This window comes from Schistocerca americana, chromosome 4, assembly GCF_021461395.2.
Source record: "Schistocerca americana isolate TAMUIC-IGC-003095 chromosome 4, iqSchAmer2.1, whole genome shotgun sequence".
Lineage (NCBI taxonomy): Eukaryota > Metazoa > Arthropoda > Insecta > Orthoptera > Acrididae > Schistocerca > Schistocerca americana.
This window is the reverse complement of record NC_060122.1, coordinates 253,451,046-253,474,222: the sequence shown is the minus strand read 5'-3', so window position 1 is coordinate 253,474,222 and position 23,177 is coordinate 253,451,046. Positions and strand designations below refer to the sequence as shown.

General features: G+C 43.4%; 1 protein-coding gene across 1 annotated transcript in view; it reads left to right on the top strand.

Annotated features, from left to right (window-relative positions):
• The window catches only part of LOC124613388 (follicle-stimulating hormone receptor-like), a 233,223-nt gene extending 212,886 nt beyond the window's left edge, over positions 1-20,337 (top strand). Inside the window, exons 12-13 of the mRNA XM_047142091.1 lie at positions 6,771-7,053; positions 20,020-20,337. Coding sequence (XP_046998047.1) covers positions 6,771-7,053; positions 20,020-20,337 — 601 coding nt within the window. The remainder of the gene's footprint in view (positions 1-6,770; positions 7,054-20,019) is intronic.
• The last annotated feature ends 2,840 nt before the right edge of the window (positions 20,338-23,177 follow it).

Here is a 23,177-nt window from a genome sequence, read left to right as displayed (position 1 = left end):
TATTGATATATACCTATTTGTTTCTCAACTTAGTCACTCTGGCTATGAGCACATTTCCGCCAACGAGAGACTAGTTTCTTGATGCTGTCACTGTAGAATGACTGTTGCCGGAGCCACAACCTCGCCTCTGCTTGGACCACAAAGTGAAGACGTCGGAGTTGTTCTTTTAAGTTTTGAAAACATATGAAAATCGGATGGGACCAAGTCAAGATTGTATGGAGGTTGATTGAACCGAAGGCGTCGGATTGTGGCAGATGTCGCAGACCTCGAGCGTGGTCTGCCATTGTCATCCTGAGGGAGAGAGTGCTCCATATGTGGGAGTAACTCTTCGGATTCGGAACTCGATTAAAGCATACCGTATCTCACACACCGACATACGCTGACAGAGTAAAAAAAATCATAGTACCATGAAATAATTAACGCAGAGTAAATAAATTCCGGAAATACATTTCTCGAGGTAACATGTTTAAGTGATTAACATTTCAAGACCACAGGCTAATGTAAGCGCAAGAATAAAAATGGGTTAAAATGGCTGGTTGGTCGCTAAATAATACTCACACGGCCTTTCTGGACCCTTTTTCTTTTAATCATTACGCGTTTCGGGCTCTGCAAATGTTCAGATACCTGATGTCACATATACACTACTGGACATTAAAATTGCTACACCACGAAGATGACGTGCTACAGACGCGAAATCTAACCGACAGGAAGACGATGTTGTGATATGCAAATGATTAGCTTTTCAGAGCATTCACACAAGATTGGCACTGGTGGCGACACCTACAACGTGCTGACATGAGGAAAGCTTCCAACCGATTTCTCATACACAAACAGCATTTGACCGGCGTTGCCGGGTGAAACGTTGTTGTGATGCCTCTTGTAAGGAGGAGAAATGCGTACCATCGCGTTTCCGACTTTCATAAAGGTCGGATTGTAGCCTATCGCGATTGCGGTTTGTCGTATCGTGACATTGCTGCTCGCGTTGGTCGAGATACAATGACTGTTACCAGAATATGAAATCGGTGTGTTCAGGAGGGTAATACGGAATGCCGTGCTGGATCCCAACGGCCTTGTAGCACTAGCAGTCGAGATGACAGGCATTTTATCCGCATGGCTGTAACGGATCGTGCAGCCACGTCTCGATCCCTGAGTCAACAGATGGGGACGTTTGCAAGACAACAATCATCTGTACGAACAGTTGGACGACGTTTGCAGCAGCATGGACTATCAGCTCGGAGACCATGGCTGCAGTTACCCTCGACGCTGCATCACAGACAGGAGCGCCTGCGGAGGTGTACTCAACGACGAACCTAGGTACACGAATGGGCAAAACGTCATTTTTTCGGATGAATCCAGGTTCAGTTTACAGCATCATGATGGTCGCATCCGTGTTTAGCGATATCGCGATGAACGCACATTGGAAGCGTGTATTCGTCATCGACATACTGGCGTACCACCCGCGTCTCGGTCACCACTTGTTCGCATTGACGGCACTTTGAACAGTGGACGTTACATTTCAGATGTGTTACGACCCGTGGCTCTACCCTTCATTCGATCCCTGCGAAACCCTACATTTCAGCAGGATAATGCACGACCGCATGTTGCAGGTCCTGTACGGGCCTTTCTGGACAAAGAAAATGTTCGCCTGATACCCCGGCTAGCACATTCTCCAGATCTCTCACCAATTGAAAACGTCTGGTCAATGGTGGCCGAGCAACTGGCTCGTGACAACACGCCAGTCCCTACTCTTGATAAACTGTGGTATCATGTTGAAGCTGCATGGGCAGCTGTACCTGTACACGCCATCCAAGTTCTGTTTGACTCAATGCCCAGGCGTATCAAGGCCGTTATTATGACCGGAAGTGGTTGTTCTGGGTACTCATTTCTCACGATCTGTGCACCATGCGTGAAAATGTGATCACATGTCAGTTCTAGTATAATATATTTATCCAATGGACACCCGTTTATGATCTGCATTTCTTGTTAGTGTAGCAATTTTAATGGCCAGTAGTGTACTTTTTTATAGTCTTGCAAAATTACACATGTGTACAAATGGAGCTCCTATACTAGCAATGAAACCTTTGATATGTAATGCATACCCTTTGATACAAAGCGAACATACAGTTATGATAGGGTTGTTAAGTAACATCAAAAGCTTCATAGGTTTTACAACTCGATACGGCACAATAAGATTTCATCTAAACATGTGCGCCACTAACAGCTGAGTGAATTGGCTGGTGGCCGTTCTCGCTTGGAGAACCAGTTAGCGCTAGGCGACGTACGCTGTGTGGCGCTGCCATCATGGCTGATGCGTCACTACGGAAAGAAATAATATTATGAATTGCAGAATTTATACAATTTTTCGAAAACAGTATAAATGTTTTTTTTCTGTTTTGAAGACTCAAAGCCAACTTGGATAAAACGCACCATGAGAACAGAGGCAACTTTGAAGTGACATGCTTTTTCATTAGGCATATTTACGTAAAACGTCAGACAAAAACCTGTCTCATGAGGAAAAAGCACAGAATGAACCATAAAACGTACAGATGTGGCTCTGGCGTCATGGCTGACGCGTCATTACAAATATCAGTAATACTATAAATTACAAAATTTATACAATTCTTTTGTGAACAGTAATTTTTTTAATTTTTTTTCATAAGAGTTAAAGCCAACGTGAATTAATTTCAGCATGACAACAGAGACACTTTAACGTGACTCGCTTTTTCATTAAGCAAATTAACGAAGCATCAGATTAAAACCTGTTTCATCATGTAAAAAAATACAGAGTGTACCATAAAGTGTAGAGATGTGGCTCTGCTGTCATGGCTGATACGTCATTACAAATAGCAATAATATTATCTATCAATTACAAAGTACTCTCTCTCCGTCCTCAGGCCACGAGTGGCCTACCGGGACCATCCAACCGCCGTGTCATCCTCAGAGGAGGATGGTGATAGGAGGGGCGTGGGGTCAGCACACCGCTCTCCCAGTCGTTATGATGGCGTTCTTGACCGAAGTCGCTACTGTTCGGTCGAGTAGCTCCTCAATTTTCATCACGAGGCTCAGTGCACCCCGAAAAATAGCAACAGCGCATGGCGGCGGCCTGGATGGTCACCCATGCAAATGCCGACCACGCCCGACAGCGCTTAATTTCGGTGACCTCACGGGAACCGGTGTATCCACTGTGGCAAGGCCCTGTCAATTACAAATTTTGTAAAAGTTTTCGTTAGCAGTAAATAATTTTTTTTTATTTGCAAGAGTTAATGCCTGCTAGGATTAATGGCACCATGAGGACAGAGAAAACTTTGAAGTGACATGCTTTTTCATTAAGCAAATTTATGCAGAATATAAAACTAAAACCTGTGTTCTGAGGTAAAAACCAAAAAAGCAAAATGAGCCATAGAACGTACAGATGAACACAAATTCACCGAAAGATAAATGAAAATGTCAGGTTTTTGTACGTAGTTTTAACCTGCATTTGTTCACCAGCAACACGTCCAAACTGCTTAAGAACCACTGTCTATTGCTGGTAACCTGTGCATTATTTATTAAATCTCGGTTTAGACGGCGGTTAGTGTAAATTTCAATCTATTCAAGAATATCCGGTGTTCTAACTTTTTGTTCCGAATGCTAAATGCCTAGGCTATTGACTGCAAACAGTGATTTTGTTCTCTAACGTGATAAACAATGGCACTGTTGTTGCTGCTATATGTGTGCCCCCTAAATCTTGTCTCAAATTCTGTACCCGTTTGGCCGAAATAAAAGAGATTAGATTTTAAATATTTTTATATCTAATTTCTGGATTTCTTTTACGGTAAAACCATTTCCTACCCCACTTGAACTATTGCGTCAATTTTCCTATCACTTGTATCACTATCTATACCAAGTTTTACAGTTCGATAAAACATTGAAGTATACTCGTTTACATTCTCTCGTGCCAATAATGCTCCCTCTTTCACATTGACTGATTTGACGGTACGGTTCGCGCATGCATCTACGAGGCATCCCGCACGTCTGCTCAAGTCACACTGATCCATTACTTTCGGTTTATAGCGACAACGAGAGCCGCAGGCACATTTTATCGGTAGGCGGTGTTGTGCCGCCATATCGATGTTGTCCTTGAATGTCTCGAACGCTTATCGTTTCTGCAGCACATACTAATGTACATGTCCTATGAGTGTGAACGTCCTTTCTCTAGTCGTTCAAATTGTTCTGTTTTTCTTGCCAATGACCTTCGAAGGACTGAGCTGTCCTGACCGATCCACTCAGCCAGTACACCTACATCTACATCTACATTTATACTCCGCAAGCCACCCAACAGTGTGTGGCGGAGGGCACTTTACGTGCCACTGTCATTACCTCGCTTTCCTGTTCCAGTCGCGTATGGTTCGCGGGAAGAACGACTGCCGGAAAGCCTCCGTGCGCACTCGAATCTCTCTAATTTTACATTCGTGATCTCCTCGGGAGGTATAAGTAGGGGGAAGCAATATATTCGATACCTCATCCAGAAACGCACCCTCTCGAAACCTGGACAGCAAGCTACACCGCGATGCATAGCGCCTCTCTTGCGGAGTCTGCTACTTGAGTTTGCTAAACATCTCCGTAACGGTATCACACTTACCAAATAACCCTGTGACGAAACGGGCCGCTCTTCTTTGGATCTTCTCTATGTCCTCCGTCAACCCGACCTGGGGACGGATCCCACGCTGATGAGCAATACTCAAGTGTAGGTCGAAGGAGTGTTTTGTAAGCCACGTGCTTTGTTGATGGGCTACATTTTGTAAGGACTCTCCCAATGAATCTCAACCTAGCACCCCCCTTACCAACAATTAATTTTATATGATCATTCCACTTCAAATCGTTCCCTATGCGTACTCCCAGATATTTTACAGAAGTAACTGCTACCAGTGTTTGTTCTGCTATCATATAATCATGCAATAATGGATCCTTCTTTCTATGTATTCGCAATACATTACATTTGTCTATGTTAAGGGTCAGTTGCCACTCCCAGGACCAAGTGCCTATTTTTCCTGCATTTCGCTGCAATTTTCTAATGCTGCAACTTCTCTGTATACTACAGCATCATCCGTGGAAAACCGCATGGAACTTCCGATTCTATCTATTAGGTCATTTACATATATTGTGAAAAGCCGGCCGAAGTGGCCGTGCGGTTAAAGGCGCTGCAGTCTGGAACCGCAAGACCGCTACGGTCGCAGGTTCAAATCCTGCCTCGGGCATGGATGTTTGTGATGTCCTTAGGTTAGTTAGGTTTAACTAGTTCTAAGTTCTAGGGGACTAATGACCTCAGCAGTTGAGTCCCATAGTGCTCAGAGCCATTTGAACCATTTTATATTGTGAAAAGCAATGGTCCCATTACACTGCTCTGTGGCATGCCAGAGGTTACTTTAACGTCTGTAGACGTCTCTCCTTTGAGAACACACAGCTGGTCTGATATTCCGTAGGCTCCTACTTTATTTATCAGGCGACAGTGCGGAACTGTATCGAACGCCTTCCGGAAGTGAAGGAAAACGGCATCTACCTGGGAGCCTATATCTAATATTTTCTGGGTCTCATGAACAAATAAGGCGAGTTGATTCTCACACGATCGCTGTTTTCAGAATCCATGTTGATTACTACAGAGTAGATTCTGGGTTTCCAGAAATGACATGATGCGCTAGCAAAAAACATGTTCTAAAATTCTACAACAGATCGATGTCAGAGAAATAGGCCTACAATTTTGCGCATCTGCTCGACGACCCTTCTAGGAAACTGGAACTACCTGTGCTCTTTTCCAATCATTTGGAACCTTCCGTTCCTCTAGAGACTTGTGGTACACGGCTGTTAGAAGAGGGCCAAGTTCTTTCGCGTACTCTGTGTGGAATGGAATTGGTATCCCGTCAGGTCCAGTGGACTTTCCTCTGTTGAGTGATTTCAGTTGCTTTTCTATTCCTTGGACACTTACTTCGATGTCAGCCGTTTTTTCGTTCGTGCGAGGATTTAGAGAAGGAACTGCAATGCGGTCTTCCTCTGTGAAACAGCTGTGGAAAAAGGTGTTAAGTATTTCAGCTTTACGCGTGTCATCCTCTGTTTCAATGCCATCATCGTCCCAGAGTGCCTGGATATGCTGTTTGAGCCACTTACTGATTTAACGTAAGATCAGAACTTCCTAAGATTTTCTGTCAAGTCGGTACATAGAATTTTACTTTCGCCTACTTCTCTACTGACAACTCGACACCGAGCGAGGTGGCGCAGTGGTTAGCACATTGGACTCGCATTCAGGAGGATGACGGTTCAATCCCGCGTCCGGCCATCCTGATTTGGGTTTCCGTGATTTCCCTAAATCGTTCCAGGCAAATGCCGGGATGGTTGCTGTGAAAGGGCACGGCCGACCTCCTTCCCCGTCTTTCCCTAATCCAATGAAACCGATGACCTCGCCGTTTGGTCTCTTGCCCCAAACAACCCAACCCCAACACTCCCCGGCTCCTTTTGTACTGGCAGGTGCTCCTGCAGTGGCACAATTCTCCTCAAGTACCAGGACGTACGTATGTAATTTATAATGGACCACTAGATGCCACGTTACTAGAGTAACTGAATAACTGTTCACCTCCATGACCGTCACAGGCCTAATGCGCAACTTTATGTCGCAACTTAAGTAGGATACTTTTGATCAGATAATGCGTGTCGCAGCACATTATTTTCAGGGCTTTGCTTCAGTATGCTTCGGCCGGTATCGCAACTGCGAGATTGAGTGCAGCTGTTGCTCCCTACAGCCTGTGCCTGCCGCTGGAGTCGCGGACGGCGGTGGACAGCGCCTACCTGCTGTCGCTGCTGACGTTCAGCGTGCTGGCGTTCTGCGCGGTGAGCGCGTGCTACGCGCGCATGTACTGCGTGGTGCGCGGCGACGGCCAGGGCGCCGTGGCGCGCTCCGACGCCACCGTCGCCAAGCGCATGGCGCTGCTCGTCTTCACCGACTTCGCCTGCTGGGCGCCCATCGCCTTCTTCGGCCTCACCGCGCTCGCCGGCCAGCCGCTCATCGACGTCCCGCGCACCAAGGTGAGCCGCGTGGTCGAGCAGCACGGTCCACTGTAGCTCCGTCGTAACACACGAGCATTGTGTTTGTGCACTGGTCCCTTGGTAATGCACAAAATGTTGCTCGACATCTAGAAGAGCTCACTTGTCGCTTTCGACTGCTTTAGGTTCTGTATAAATGACACCTCGCGTCATGTGACACTCTTAAGGGGGGTAGGACGTCAAACGGGCCGACTTGGAGCAGGAGAGGCATCACAGGAGATTTTAATTTCCAGTATCTATACTTTTACAAATAAATTCATAAAACTTTGTCAGCAAATGGTTCAAATGGCTCTGAGTACTATGGGACTTAACATCTATAGTCGTCAGTCCCCTAGAACTTAGAACTACTTAAACCTACCTAACCTAAGGACAACACACAACACCCAGTCATCACGAGGCAGAGAAAATCCCTGACCCCGCCGGGAATCGAACCCGGGAACCCGGGCGCGGTATGCTTTATCAGCATCACCAGGAAGGATTCAGTATTCACACTCATTTTTTTCACTTACTAATGGCTGCATTTGTTGCTATAGGTACACTTTTCTTCATAAGTTACAGAGATTCTTCGGTGAATTTTGCACAGCATACATACCATACTTACAGCAGTATGAAACTCTAGAATTTATTTAATTTATGAAAAAACGAATGATCTGTAGTATTTTAAACTTCATGTATTTTGTAGTTAATTACCTCCATTTTTACCACAGTTTTTAATAGATTTGGAAAATTCTAGAATTTCATACACCTTTAAGTATGGTTTGTATGCTGTGCAAAATTCATCGAATCATCTCTCTTACTTATGAAGAAAAGTGTACCTATAGCAACAAATGCTGCCATTAGTAAGTGAAAAAAATGATGAAATTTCATCACATGTAAAAAAAGTTACTTGGTTATGTTTTCGAACTTCCACTGCCATGAGTGTGAATCCTGAATCCTTCCTGGTCATGCTGACAAAGTTTTACGAATTTATTTGTAAAAGCATAGACAGTGAAAATTGAAATGTCCTGTGGTGCCTCTCCTGCTCCAAGTCGGCCCGTTTGACGTCCTACCCCCCATAGCACTGAGGTAACTCAGAACGGCGAAATAGTGCGCATGTGGCAGTCGTCCATTGGAAACAGCGCAGTAAGACGGGTCGACGTCTTGAGAGCAGCCTTTCACCTCATGTTACGCACAAAACTGGTAATGATCTTGCCCTCGTGCTACATTTGAACTTCTGAAGATGGAAATAACTCCGAAACACGTCATGCATACTTTATCGTGCCGTGTGGGATTAGCCGAGCGGTCTGAGGCGCTGCAGTCATGGACTGTGCGGCTGGTCCCGGCAGAGGTTCGAGTCCTCCCTCGGACATGGGTGTGTGTGTTTGTCCTTAGGATAATTTAGGTTAAGTAGTGTGTAAGCTTAGGGATGGATGACCTTAGCAGTTAAATCCAATAAGATTTCACACACACACACACACACACACACACACACACACACACACACACAAACACACATACTTTATCGTCAACAAAATCATTCTTCACCTGATGTGAATTTTAAAACTTTCCCGGCGAATTGACTGTTCAAACAAATTTCGGGCTTGCTGCCGGTCTTCGTTCAATACTTCCCACGATATTTCAACTGGGCATCTGCCAGTCACCTTCAGGTGAGCCGTCGCGGACTGGCGAAAACGTTTTTTATTATTTTTTATTTTCTGTATTGTCATTTGATACCTTACAAACAAGGTAGGCTGGCAGCGACATATTTATGCCGCTCTTCGGCCGTAGAAAAGACATACAGTACAATAGGAATACAGAAAAACAAACATATATGGAGGGCAAAAATGTGAGACAAACATAATAAAAGAAAGGAAGTCGTTCACTGACGCACATCTCGAATTAAAAAATCGGTCAACGCTGCACACAACGGAGAATACAGACTGTCACACGCGAACAGAGGAGCTCGGACGAAGAGACACTGATGCACTGACGGGACGACAAACACGAGCACTTTGGCGACGATTTCCGGTGCACGAAACGTACTGTTCACACAAAACAGCCAGGGGCCTGCCAGAGGGAAGAGGTTAGGGTAGGAGGGAGAGGGGGAGCGGATTGATGCCAGTGCGAGAGGAGAAGGGTGGGGGCGAGGGCAGGGGGTTGTGGAAGCACAGGGGGGAACGGGAGGGAGCGACGAAGAGAGGAGGGAGAGAAGGGAAAGAGGGTGCCCTGGAGGAAAAACACAGCGGAAGGAAGGGGAGGATCAAAGTTGGTAGGAGGGGTAGATGGAGGTGATGAAGGCATCATCGGGGAGGGGGAGTTGGCAGAAGCCACCTTGGACAAGGGTATGGAGTTTGGAGAGATGGAGAGCGGGTGGGATGTGGGAGTACAGGTGTGGCAGTGAATGGGGGTGGGAGCGAAAACGTGCTCCGTTCCACAATATACAGGGTGTTACGAAAAGGTACGGCCAAACTTTCAGGAAACATTCCTCACACACAAATATAGAAAAGATGTTATGTGGACATGTGTCTGTAAACGCTTAATTTCCATGTTAGAGTTCATTTTAGTTTCGTCAGTATGTACTGTACTTCCTCGATTCAGCGCCAGTTGGCCCAAATGAAGGAAGGTAATGTTGACTTCGGTGTTTGTGTTGACATGCGACTCGTTGCTCTACAGCACATCAGTACGTAGCATCAACAGGTTCTGTTCATCACGAACGTGGTTTTGCAGTCAGTGAAACGTTTACAAATGCGGAGTTGGCAGATGCCCATTTGATGTATGGATTAGCACGGGGCAATAGCCGTGGCGCGGTACGTTTGTATCAAGACAGATTTCCAGAACGAAGGTGTCCCGACAGGAAGACGTTCGAAGCAATTGATCGGTTTCTTAGGAAGCACGGAACATTCCAGCCTATGACTCGCGAGTGGGGAAGACCTAGAACGACGAGGACACCTGCAATGGTCGAGGCAATTCTTCGTGCAGTTGACGATAACCCTAATGTCAGCGTCAGAGAAGTTGCTGCTGTACAAGGTAACGTTAACCACGTCACTGCATGGAGAGTGCTACGGGAGAACCAGTTGTTTCCGTACCATGTACAGCGTCTGCAGGCACTATCAGCAGCTGATTGGCCTCCACGGATACACTTCTGCGAATGGTTCATCCGACAATGCGTCAATCCTCATTTCATTGCTAATGTTCTCTTTACGGATGACGCTTCATTCCAGCGTGATCAAATTGTAAATTTTTCACAATCAACAAGTGTGGGCTGACGAGAATCCTCACGCAATTGTGCAATCACGTCATCAACGCAGATTTTCTGTGAACGTTTGGGCAGGCATTGTTGGTGATGTCTTGAGTGGGCCTCATGTTCTTGCACCTACGCTCAGTGGAGCACGTTATCATGATTTCATACGGGATACTCTAACTGTGCTGCTAGAACATGTGCCTTTACAAGTACGACACAACATGTGGTTCATGCACGATGGAGCTCCTGCACATTTCAGTCGAAGTGTTCGTACGCTTCTCAACAACAGATTCGGTGACCGATGGATTGGTAGAGGCGGACCAATTCCATGGCCTCCACGGTCTCCTGACCTCATCCCTCTTGACTTTCATTTATGGGGGCATTTGAAAGCTCGTGTCTACGCAACCCCGGTACCAAATGTAGAGACACTTCGTGCTCGTATTGTGGACGGCTGTGATACAATACGCCATTCTCCAGGGCTGCATCAGCGCATCAGGGATTCCATGCGACGGAGGGTGGATGCATGTATCCTCACTAATGGAGGACATTTTGAACATTTCCTGTAACAAAGTGTTTGAAGTCATGGTGGTACGTTCTGTTGCTGTGTGTTTCCATTCCATGAATAATGTGATTTGAAGAGAAGTAATAAAATAAGCTCTAACATGGAAAGTAAGCGTTTCCGGACACATGTCCACATAATATATTTTCTTTCTTTGTGTGTGAGGAATGTTTCCTGAAAGTTTGGCCTTACCTTTTTGTAACACCCTGTATAGCGCGCTATAACTATTCTGCGCATGCGTCGAAAACTTTGTGTGAGGTATTGAACGACGACCGGCTGCAAGCCCGAAATTTGTTTGAACATTCTTCACCTGTTGCATAACTTTTTATGCGACCTACACAACCCAACTACAGTCGCTAGCCTCCTACGTGACTGTACGTCACACCATTGATACTCATTGACACTTGACAACTGTAACGTGTCGCCATCAGACTCTGGATGTAATATAATCGTATATCAACGAGAAGGTACGGCTCATTACAGTAGTACAAGGTAAATTCATTCTTTGAATCTTGGATCTTGGATCCGCATTCTTTGAATCTTGGATCCGCACTTATGATCGCTCGACTTGAACCACTTCATCAGTAAAACACATCCGAGTATCAACCAGACTTTATCAGCCTAACTCAACAATTGATCAAATGAAGTATTATTGTTACACTAGATGTAGATGTTGTGCTGTCAATGAGTTGTACTGTCCCGCAATTCACCACATATTCTAAATGATCGATGGCTACTTCCAACCGTCTGCCTCTATGCAAGTTCTGCCGCACAGAAAGTTTAGTCGGGACGTTACGATCCGTTCCTCGCTCTCCTGCAGTGTCCTAAACAGTTCTGGGGAGGACTCTTAAACTTCGCAATTAGTGGACGGGTATTAGCGAGCTTCGGTCGTTCGAGATCAGAGAGAGGTTGAGGTCCGATATGCCACTAGCTCCCTTGTCTCAGAGGTGCATGGGAGAAGTTGCTTTGAGCACCAAATTTTCTGTGGCTGAAACTCTTTGTGGTTGTTCCTGCTAACTCTATGCCATCCGAAAACTTTAGAACTTTATTATGGAAAGATAGGGGACATATTCCAATTTTTCTGTAATAATTTTGTTGGTTTACAACTAGTTTCATCCCTATGGGGTATTCTGAAGTGACAGGTTCTCAAGTGATTTTGTGGCTCTGCGCAAAATAGAATTGAGGAGTCTTACTCATTCAATGCAATTAATTATTGATTTTGGACCCATAATCATGTTTAGTATATATCTTGTGCTATTTCCGACTCATCCTTGCCCACCAACTCATCATCTGTTACTTCAGAATTTTATTTAGTGTAAAACACTGAGCTAAAATGTGATCGCTCTCAATGGGTTCGAAATTATTAATCCGTCATGTCTGCAACACTGACTCTCGTGTTGCGCTACTATCACTCTTCTTTCTGGTTCTCTTATGTCGCAGCCAATAGAAAAATGTTTTGGGAAATCTGATGTTAGATGTGACTTTCAGGTTAACAGCACCGTAAAACTGCGAGTAAAACAAACTGAAAATGACTTATGAAAAATTTGATGGCTCTGGAGTACACAGGATTGATTGCAGTACCTGTGACAAATATTTTATCCGTCAAATTGGCCGCTCATTTAACTTAAAGTTTAGAGAACATTCACAGCCACGGAACACAACAGCTTTGGGACAGCATTTATCTGAAGCTGGTCATTCTGTAGGGAACATTGAGAATAGTATGCGTGTTCTCCACAGAATGGAAAGAGGCCTTGCTTTTCATTTTTATACAGCAAAAAGGAAAATACCCACACAGCTTCTTAGCCGGCAGAGCGATTTCGTGCTCAATACCTGTATTGCTTTTCCTGAAATTGTTCAATCTGACAATCACTGAACGCCTCTCTTTTGTGTAGGTTGTTGATAGTTTCACTTAGTATAGAGGGCCTTACATATTTGCTTTGTTTCCTTACGTTGTCAGCATAACTCTAGTGTTTTCTTGTTCCTTCTCTGTTTACATAATATACTTCATGAACGAGATAATATTGTTCATGCACTGATACGGAGTTTTATCATCCTTTTCTTGGAACGGCGTGCCGCAGGGTTCAAGGGCCCTCTGGCGGTCACGTTTCCTCTAACCATTTCTCGCCCATGCGACAGTCTGGCGTTAGTGAGGGCGCTGATTATGTGCGACAGTCTGTTTTCTTTCATTGTGGCTTATTTAGCTATTTGGTTCAAATGGTTCAAATGGCTCTGAGCACTATGGGACTTAAATTCTGAGGTCATCAGTCCCCTAGAACTTAGAACTACTTAAACCTAACTAACCTAAGGACATCACACACATCCATGCCCGAAGCAGGATTCGAACCTGCTACCGTAGCGGTCACGCGGTTCCAGACTGTAGCGCCTAGAACCGCTCGACCACTCCGGCCGGCATTTACCTATTTGATTTACAGTTTTTATATTATTCTGTGCACTCTCAAAGCTGTTTATTATTTATGTCATTATCTATAATATTCGCACTTGAGCATATGTCAATTACTGTGTCTTAACTCTTCCGCATTTCAACAGTCTAACTTTTGTCGTGTTTTATTTCATCGCTTTTTATTACGGTAATACCTTTTACACCTTATAAGCCCGTTACAGACTTTACCGATTATATCCCCCTTTATTTTACGTTGTTCAATTAATCATGGAAGAAAATGCGTATGTCTGCAGTTGTGACATCTGGTGAACTTGCCACACACACATTTTGTGGCTACCGTACGGTAGTTTGTTTTGAACAGTAGTGCTGCTGACAAGATGACTCTTGCATATACTGTTATTTGTGTATATCTGACGACGCTGGTGCTAATTTTGTGTTTAACATTTGACGATGCCACTATAGCTCCAATATATTAGAACATATTTCTATGAAACAGGTATGCCTCTTAAAGCGCAAAAATGCGCATATATGTCAGTAATATGTTTCATTATGGTCTATTTTATTGTTTTAAGCTATAGACAATCAGCTAGTGTATTTAAGTTTTTTTGTCATATTTTGCTGCAGATCTGAATGTTGTCATTATAGACCGAAAACGGTAGTCTGATGACGAAACATTTTTGACCATAGACGTAAAATAAAGTAAATTTAATCTTATCGGAAGACAGGATACATCTTGTCCGACGATCAGTGTCATATTGTGACAACAGCAGTAGCCCTTTCGAGACAGGCTCTGAAAAGTTCCTTCGTGTGGTCCCAAAAGAATATAATCAATTTGTTGCGTTGAGATATATGTAGCAGTTTCTTTCGATGAGGGAATTTCGCATGTCGCCACTTCGTCCCCCTTTTCCTCTCAGCGTCTAAATGAAACAGTACATTTTCATTCCTCGTGAAAATTCCCGCCGGCCACGGTGGTCGAGCGGTTCTAGGCGCTTCAGTCCGGAACCGCGCGACCGCTACGGTCGCAGGTTCGAATCCTGCCTCAGGCATGGGTGTGTGTGTGATGTCCTTAGGTTAGTTAGGTTTAAGTAGTTCTAAGTTCTAGGGGACTGATGACCTCAGATGTTAAGTCCCATAGTGCTCAGAGCCATTTGAACCATTTTTCTTTAAATTCCCAGGAGAATCCCTCCTCGAAATTATGAAAAAGACTGTCATATCCACGTTCTTCTTATTGTTCATCATGTCGCTTTCAGTTCGTACCGAATGTGTCGAGCAAATGCTTTTTGTATCTCAGTTGTCTTGTGTTTAAACAGTTGTTTTACCTATTTGTCTAATCATCTGTTCTTATATGGTGAAGTCTCAGTCGATCTGGATAAGTTCCTCAGTGGCTGTTGCGTTTTCGTAGGTTTTGAAAGTTGACAGCCAGCCTGAAAGTGGTAGTTGCTTAGTTGATATCCGTTGCAGTTATTCCTTGTTTTGGCCCCTTTTTAACTTCAGCGGATTAATATGAATCGACACTGCTGAACTATCAATGGACAATGCGGAATCGATCACTGATCTTCGGCGAAGTAAGTTGTCACGTTAGTGATCCATAGTGGCTTACTTGAAATAATCAGAAGCAAAAATTACTTATACTGAAGCACCAATACATGTGTCTAAGCAATTTCATTTTCCCGGCGCCCACAATTACCACACTACGATGAACTGTGCGTTGTTTTTGTGAGATAATTTAGTAAATTAATCAGTAAAGAGTGTACATCAGGTAGACGCATATTAACTGCACCCAAGACGCTATCGCTCTGCCTGTTATCTACTGACAGCTTTCACAGTGTTTTCATGGAGTTTGTCTTCATCTTGTTGTAATCTTACCTACACATTTACCATTCCCTGCATCTTTTAGAATCTCTTTTACGTAACAAAATTCTGTAGAACATTTTAAATACTTTAGAGGTTTCTTCTCCATCATCTAACGTAAATCTGATCTCTACCCGATAACCTCTTATTAACAGTCATCGATTTAGGTTTATCTCGTAAACCCACATTTCGTCGTAGGAAGCTGTTTCATTCCAATGGACAATTCTTCTGATCTGCGTTTCCCTCCTCCTGAATATTTATGTCATCATTGTACCCCTATATTGATTCTCTTAAACATTTAATAGTATTCTGAAATTCCCATTCATTTCCTTCATTAATCTTGGTCATGCTGAGCATCACAACTGACGCTACTGTTAATGATTTATGAAAACCACCTCACCTCTATTATTAAACATTTATTGGGTTACCGCCGGTTTCGTTTGTAGAGCATCTTCAAATTGACGAGTTGTCATAAAGCAATGACGCAAATGGTCTAGTTGTCGTATGTGACGTTAAAGACCAAATACAAAAACAGTGATCATGAACATTCTACCTGCCGTCTGCCGGAAGTATGGCGAGCAGGCACGGCATACTGCGTACAGCGAACTCTACTGCATACACTTAAAATACTTTGAAAGGTTTACATTATGCACTGTGCAACGCCTTTCTCCCGCCAGGTGGTCGGAAAATGGTTATTATAACTGTTTTTGGATTTGGTCTTTAACATTACATACAACTTCTAGATCATTTGTGTCATGACTTTAGCACAGCTTGGCCACCTGAAAATGTTGTACAAATCAAACCGGTCGTAACGCAATAAATGTACAATAACACAGCCGAGGTCGTTTTGCACTAATCATTAACTTCCTTGCGTGTAGGTAGTTTTAACCGTTGAATATGCTGTTTGAAGGCCTCTTGGGCGTGTAGCCGGATTGAGTTATCCTTGTAGAACGAATTTCGACGGTGTAACGTGCCATCATCATCAGGTTATTCTTGCTGGCTGACATCCTGGTCCTGTGAGTGTGGTAGATACATCAGCCGCCTCCTTCCTCCACTGAGTTTGTGTATAGACTGCGCGGTGTGCTGGCCGCTGTGGTGGGAGTAACTGGCCCTGGGGATTCGACTTCCGGTCGTCTGTCTGCACTCCGCCTTCTTGTGCTCGTTGTTCAGTTTCCGTTGCGTTTGAAGAATTTTCAGTGCCGGAAACTACGCTTGACAAAGTTGAAATCCATTATCCTTGTCGACTAGATTCTCATGTAGCCGGATTTCGATAGCCTCCGTATGCGCAAAGTCCAAATAATGGGATGTGTTGTGCAGAATTTTTGTCTCCTTGTATTTCATTTTGTGGTTTGTGTCAAGGTAATGTTCAGGAAACGCTGACTTTGTAGGCTACTGGAGATGGGTGTGGCTCTTGTGTTTCGCACACATTTCCTTAACTGCGCTAATCGTTTATCCGGCAATGCACTCCCACCCTGGCATGACATCTAAAACATTACAGAGTTCCAGAGTCCTAGGTCGTCTTTACTGCCCTAAACGGAATTTAGTCTTTGACAGTACATACATTTGATATTTCGCCGTCGTAGAATTCTACCGAGTTTTGCAGATACATTCCCCACGTCTGGAATGCAGGTTATTTTTTCCGGTTGGTCTTCATCGGGTGTTGGCTGTGGTGTGGTCTTTTGCATGAACTCGCGTCGAATTTGGCGGTCGTTAAATGCTGTTTTCTGGAACACGTCGTTGAGGCAGTCCAGTTCCGGTTTTTAGGCTTTCTTCGTCAGAGGTCACACAAGCTGTTTGGACCGGTGTGTTTAGCAGTCCTTACCTTTGTGACGGGTGATAACAATTGGAGGTATGAAGCTACTAATCCGTGTGACTTTTCTTCCGATAGACGCTGTGTCCCGATGTCTCGTCCGGTTTTCTCCGCGCCAGAACATCTAAGAACGGTAACTGACCATCTTGCTCCACCTTCAGGGTGAACTGAATTTGGTCGTGGATAGACTGCATGTGTTGCAAGAAAACTTGTAGCTCATCTTTTTCGTGAAACCAAATGACGAACTCGTCGTCAACATTTCTGTAAATAACTCTCTGTTTTAATGGTGCTGAATCTACTACCTTTTCCGCAATGTCTTCCTAGTACATATTGGCAACCACAGGTGACAGAGGAATACCCTTAGCTACGCCATCTATCTGTTCGTAGTAATGTCTGTCAAAAAGAAAATACGTAGACGTGAGCATGTAATTGAAAAGTTTGTTGAATGAGCGCCCAAATTTCTTTCCGATAAGTTCCAGCACCTCCTTGAGTGAAGCTTTGGTGAAAAGTGACACAAACGTCGAAACTGTCCATGAGATATGAGCTGGCCAATCGTAGTATCCATAGGCATTGCACGAACTGAGCCGAGCTCTTGATCTCGTACCCACATTTGCCAACCAACGAAACTCAAATCTAACGTCAACTTTTTCGCGAGTTAGTATGTTAGCGCTCCTATTGTATACACTGTTGGGCTGTGAAATGTGCCCTCTTTGTGCGTCTATAGAAGCCGATAGAGCTTAGGTGGTACGGCAGATCGTGGCCGAAGTTTCGTGGCTGCCTGTACTGTGAAAGTAGTTCCAGGAAGTTCAGTCGTCTTGAGCTGCATTCGGCTGGTTGGATCTGACGACATCATCTTGTAAACCACCTCGTCTACGAGTTTGGACGTTTTCTCTTTGTAGTCTAATATTTCTATTAAAACGTTTATGTTGCCCTTGTCCGTTCGGAGGACGACAATGTCTGGATCGTCACGCAGAGAACGCAGCGCGACTCGTTACTGTCTGGAGATGTTACGACTCTGGGGTGCAGTCGGTGCGAGAGTGCGACACGTTTCCTGCCGTATTTCCTCTGCTCTACCGGGTTCTAAAGTGGAGGGAACTTGTCCCTCTCCGCTGATGATTTCTGTGACAGGTAGTGCTGTTGGTGTTGGGGCAATGTTTAAGCCTCTGCCGGCCGTTGTGGCCGAGCGGTTCTAGGCGTTTCAGTCCGGAACCGCGCTACCGCCACGCTCGCAGGTTCGAATCAACCTCGGGCATGGATGTATGTGATCTCATTAGGTTAGTTAGGTTTAAGTAGTTCTAAGTTCTAGGGAACTGACGACCTCAGATGTTTAGTTCCATAGTGCTCAGAGCCATTTGAACCATTTGTTTAAACCTTTCTCAAGTACAGACAACACAGTCTCGTCGATCGTTTTCCCTGTAAGATTCATGACGATTCGTCTAGCCTCGTCTTTTGGCTCTTTTGGTGCTAGTCGCTTGAATTTTGTAGAATGTTTCTTAGATGAATTTCGCTGTGCCCCGTCTGCTTGCGTTATTATCCGAAAGTCCCACAAATATGTATACTGCGCGATTCTACCATCTGGCAGACACTGATAACGCTGTCTCACACGAGTATGCAAGATCTCATTGCCCATTACAGTAATCACTCAAGTTCCGATGCTGTTAGCGCATTTTATACAACAAATTACAAAGCAATCATTGAAAGATTACATGTATACTGTGCTTACACTATGCTATCACTATACTGCTTACTGCTATTGACGCTTATGGCAGCTAAATTATAATCTGTACTACTGGAATGAAAGCTACTGCATGGAAGAATGCTACTGTTTCCTCAGCCACTAAATATACCTGTTGTTAATCTGCTGTTGGTAGCTTAGTATCTATTTGATTGCAATAGCATTTTTCAAACAACATTATTACCGAAATCTATAAATATAGATTCCTGTTAATATAATGTTTCCTACCAGTTATGCGAATTAATTGTTAGTTTTTGAATCTAGGCATCCAGAAAATTTGTTGAAATATATATTTTTAATTTTGTTAAAGTGGTAAGCTATCCCAGTATCTTGCTTTGTGGTGGATAGCTGAATATCTTTCCACCAGATTATATCTCCGTTTTGTACCTATACAAGGAACCCAGGTTTACATAAAAATTATTTTCCTGTGTTCTATTGCGAAAGTGGAATTCACAGTTTGGGTGAAACTGACTTCTCTTGTCAGCAACCAAAAATCATTAGGAAGAAACTGTTTAGAGAGTTGAGTGGAAGAATTTGAAGATCCTTCGGAAGCCTTCTGCTTGACCTATGGTTACCTGCTTTCCACAATATTTTTAATGCCGGCTTCTGCTAAAGCAACGATCCATACACTTTAGGTCAATATCCTACGACAGAATTTCATAAAACAAGAGAAAGAAAAATGTGCGAAATGAGTCAATACTCTTATGTTTTGGTCATAAGGTTAGGAGATGTTCTAAGGGCAGAACATGTCGAACTGAATATCTTTATTGGTTCATTTGTTGACCATTCTGTATTAACATGTTATTCAAATGGACTCCAAGGAATTTTACACGGTGTGTTGCATTCAGTATATGACCATCAGCTCCACTTCCGGTACTTAAAGGTCCTAATTACTTGTTTGAATCACATAATATAATTTTTTGTAACATTGAGATTTAAATGTTTGTTAGTTGTGAACCATTTGTAGGTATCATCTGAGAGTGGTATCATCAGTTTTCATTTAGATTTCACCCCCGATAAGTGTCGAATAATCCTTCAAAGTCATTGGAAGATAATTTATGTACGCCAAGAACAGTAGTGGACCCAGTACTGAACCTTGTGGTCATGCTACATTCTCTCAGTTTAATGTCTGTGTCACAATCTGCCTTTGAGACCCAATTTTTTCTGCGTTGCTACCTACAGAAAAGTAGCGACAGCTCTATAAAGACTGATTTACGTGAAAAATTGTACATAAATTCTGGAGACATGGAAAACTCAACTTTTATAATTTAGACATATGAGAACTATGTAGTGATACATTGTCTTTATGCTGAGAACAGAAGAAGCTGTTATTAGTTGGCGCTGTGGGTGCTTAGCTGGGTATCGTGTGCAGGTGCTGCTGGTGTGCTTCTACCCACTGAACGCGTGCGCCAATCCTGTGCTGTATGCGCTGCTGTCACGGCAGTACCGGCGCGACCTGCTGCTGCTGCTCAGCCGGCACGGCCTGTGCGCGCAGCGGGCCGCCCGCTACAAGGGCGCCGCCGCTCCCACGCTCACCTCGGACGGCCCGGGCAAGGGTCTGTACGTCCAGCACCACCGTCACAACCAGCACTACCCCAACCACCTGCGGCTCGAGCTGCGATCGCCACCAAACAGGCGCTCCACCAGCGTCGACCAGCAGGCTGGAGAGAGCGCCAGCTCCTATCTGTAGGTGTTCTGGGCAAGGGCCAGTACATGTAGCACCAGCAGCAACACCCCAGCCACAAACGGCTCAAGCTGCACTCCCCACCTACCAGGCCCCCACCACCACTGTCGAACTGCAGGCTCGTGACGGCAAGAATTTCCTGTAGGTGACCTGCCGAGGACCTGTAAGAGCTGCACCAACGCCACAGCTAACTCCACCCCAACTTCCTGCAGTTGAAAATACGTTCGCAACCCACCAGGCACTATGTCAGTAGCGAATACCTGAAGTGTGTAGGCAGTTGCTGTTGGTGTGCTGCTACCTACAAGATAAATCAATGGCTAAGCTTGGGGGTGGCATCAGTGAAACCAGGAAAAGGCTGCCTTTCTGATCTACCTGTCCAACCAGAGGCATAAAGATCAGCATGGTCAAGCCATTGTCGCTCAACAAATGCTCAGAAACACATGTATGCAGCACCAAATTTCTCACAGTGGGATACTGTATACACCTGATACTGACACTTACCATCAAAGGTCCACTCAGTGACTTAGTTGCCCTGAAATGGTATTGAACCCATGTCAGATCTACTCTTACCACACCAGTCTGCTCTGCAGCATTACTCACCACTTGGCAATGGCTACCAATGGTGCCAGTTCCTGTGAGCAGCAAACGCATACAGACCTCAACAAGAACCTCCATCATGATTTACTGCATATCAAACACTGGACATTCATTTCCTCTACTTACTCTGCTGTATACAGATGCACGTTTGAGATGGATTATCAATGTTACTGTCCTTCTGTAAAACGAAGATGAAAACTATATTTTCTGAAACATTTCCCCAAATACTAAAAATGTAACGTAATAATTCTGTGCTTCCGATAGGAAGATGAATATCTTTGAAAAGGCACTGTGACGTTTTGAATGCTCTAGTAGTAGACTGATAATTGTCAACAGTCATTAGTTCCAAACAACGTACCATCACTACAAGGTCCTTCCTCATCTATCCTTAGCCTAATTGGCACTGATAAAGACTATCAATTATTAGTGCAGATCTTTGGCTTGTAATGCATCATCACATGGATCTTACTACACTGTCAATATACATGGCATGTTAAAAAAAATATTCCATATTTTTAGAGGATGAAACCAAGAAAAAGAAGTCCTGTAAACATGGGCTCTACAATGCTTACCTATGAGGTTCCTCGTCAGTACTATAAACACGTCTCTTCTATTGAACAGGTGCTCGTAGCTCTTAAGCTATGCACTTTAGAGCCCACGTTTACTGGACTTAATTTTGTTTTGGTGGGCACTATCATCTCTCAAAATATGGAACACTTTTTTTAACACCATGTGTATGGCTGATCCATCATCTTCCTTTTTCCTTGTTTCGTTACAGTTGGTGAAGAAAAGATTATGTGTAAGCTTACTAGCATTAGCTATCTACTCGGTATTTTCTACTGTGACTGTTTCCAATAGCTAATAAGTAAAAATAAAACGCTGTTAGAACCTCATTCGTGTGTTGTGACGCTTATACTTAAGTAAAAGGACCATTTGCTGATACTCCGTTCCATCATTAATTTTGTCACCCTTCCTGTCATTTGATTTTCTTTAATTATCCAGACTGATTTCACAATTTAGTGCGTGAGGAAATAACATCTATCGAAGAACAGTCCATAAATTAACTGAACCGTTAACCACTCGTGTTAGCAAATGAGTGAACTTCATGGATAACATGATGTGAAGAAAATTCTTGAAAAAGTGTTTTGGATGTTTACATTAATATATAACTTAGAAGTGCTTCTGTACCTACATATTTTCTCATTATCACTAGCTAATTGGCTACTTCGTGTTGCTGTATCTGTAATCCACGATTTACAATACATTTTTTGTGTAAATCAAGTTTCTGGGGAAAAGTAAACGCAATGTCAATAGTAGATAGAAAATTACATCAATTTAAAGTCATCTTCAGATTCGAATCCATTATAGTATATATTTTCACTTGGTACTGCTAACTTTCAAACAATTTTGATACAAATGAATATTAATACTTAATATATGTTGACTTCTGAGAACACAACGAGTAACTGTATTGATGTGTCCCCACAGTGACTCACTCACAAGGATTCTTGACGATTTTTGGAAGGTTGATTCTTTGTAGTGAAGAACCTTAGTAGAACCAGTGAAACTGAAGAAAAATTTACCCCCAAAAAATACATTCATTTCATTTTATCAGATGAAAGATATCTTGGTTTTCCGTTTTAAACGAGATTTGGAACCTTCTTGCTTATATAAAGCGTTAAAATGTCCTGATTAGTGTATGAAGTACAGAGAAAACACACTATATTTTTGAGGACATTAAACACTGGGGATTTATACTTTGCTCAATAAATGTTACTCTCTGGTGAATTTGTGCATAATTAATTTAATATGAGCTTTATTGTTTTTAACTCAGTGTCAGTCTTCTTACAAACAGATATTTTTCTGAAAAGTGCTTTCTAAAATCTCACTGCAAATAAATAGGAAGCGTTAATTTCTCCACGGACGATTGTAAAAGTGTGAGTAATACGATTTGAAAATTGACAAACTTTTCTGACATTCACTATCTTTGGAGTAAGATAAATAACTTATGAATAAGAATGTCTAAATATTTTCAATGGATAGATTGGTGAAGTTTAAAGATTGCAGAAGTACTATGTAAGAATATGTTTGTACCTATTTTTCAATAAAGATTCAAATATAAGCAATACTGCATCTTAATTTATTATCTGGTAGTTACCCTGACGTACATGGCGGTTATTATTACTGCTGCATCTCCTCAGCACAGACTTCAGTAAACACCACAAGCATTGGCAAGTTACACTGACTCA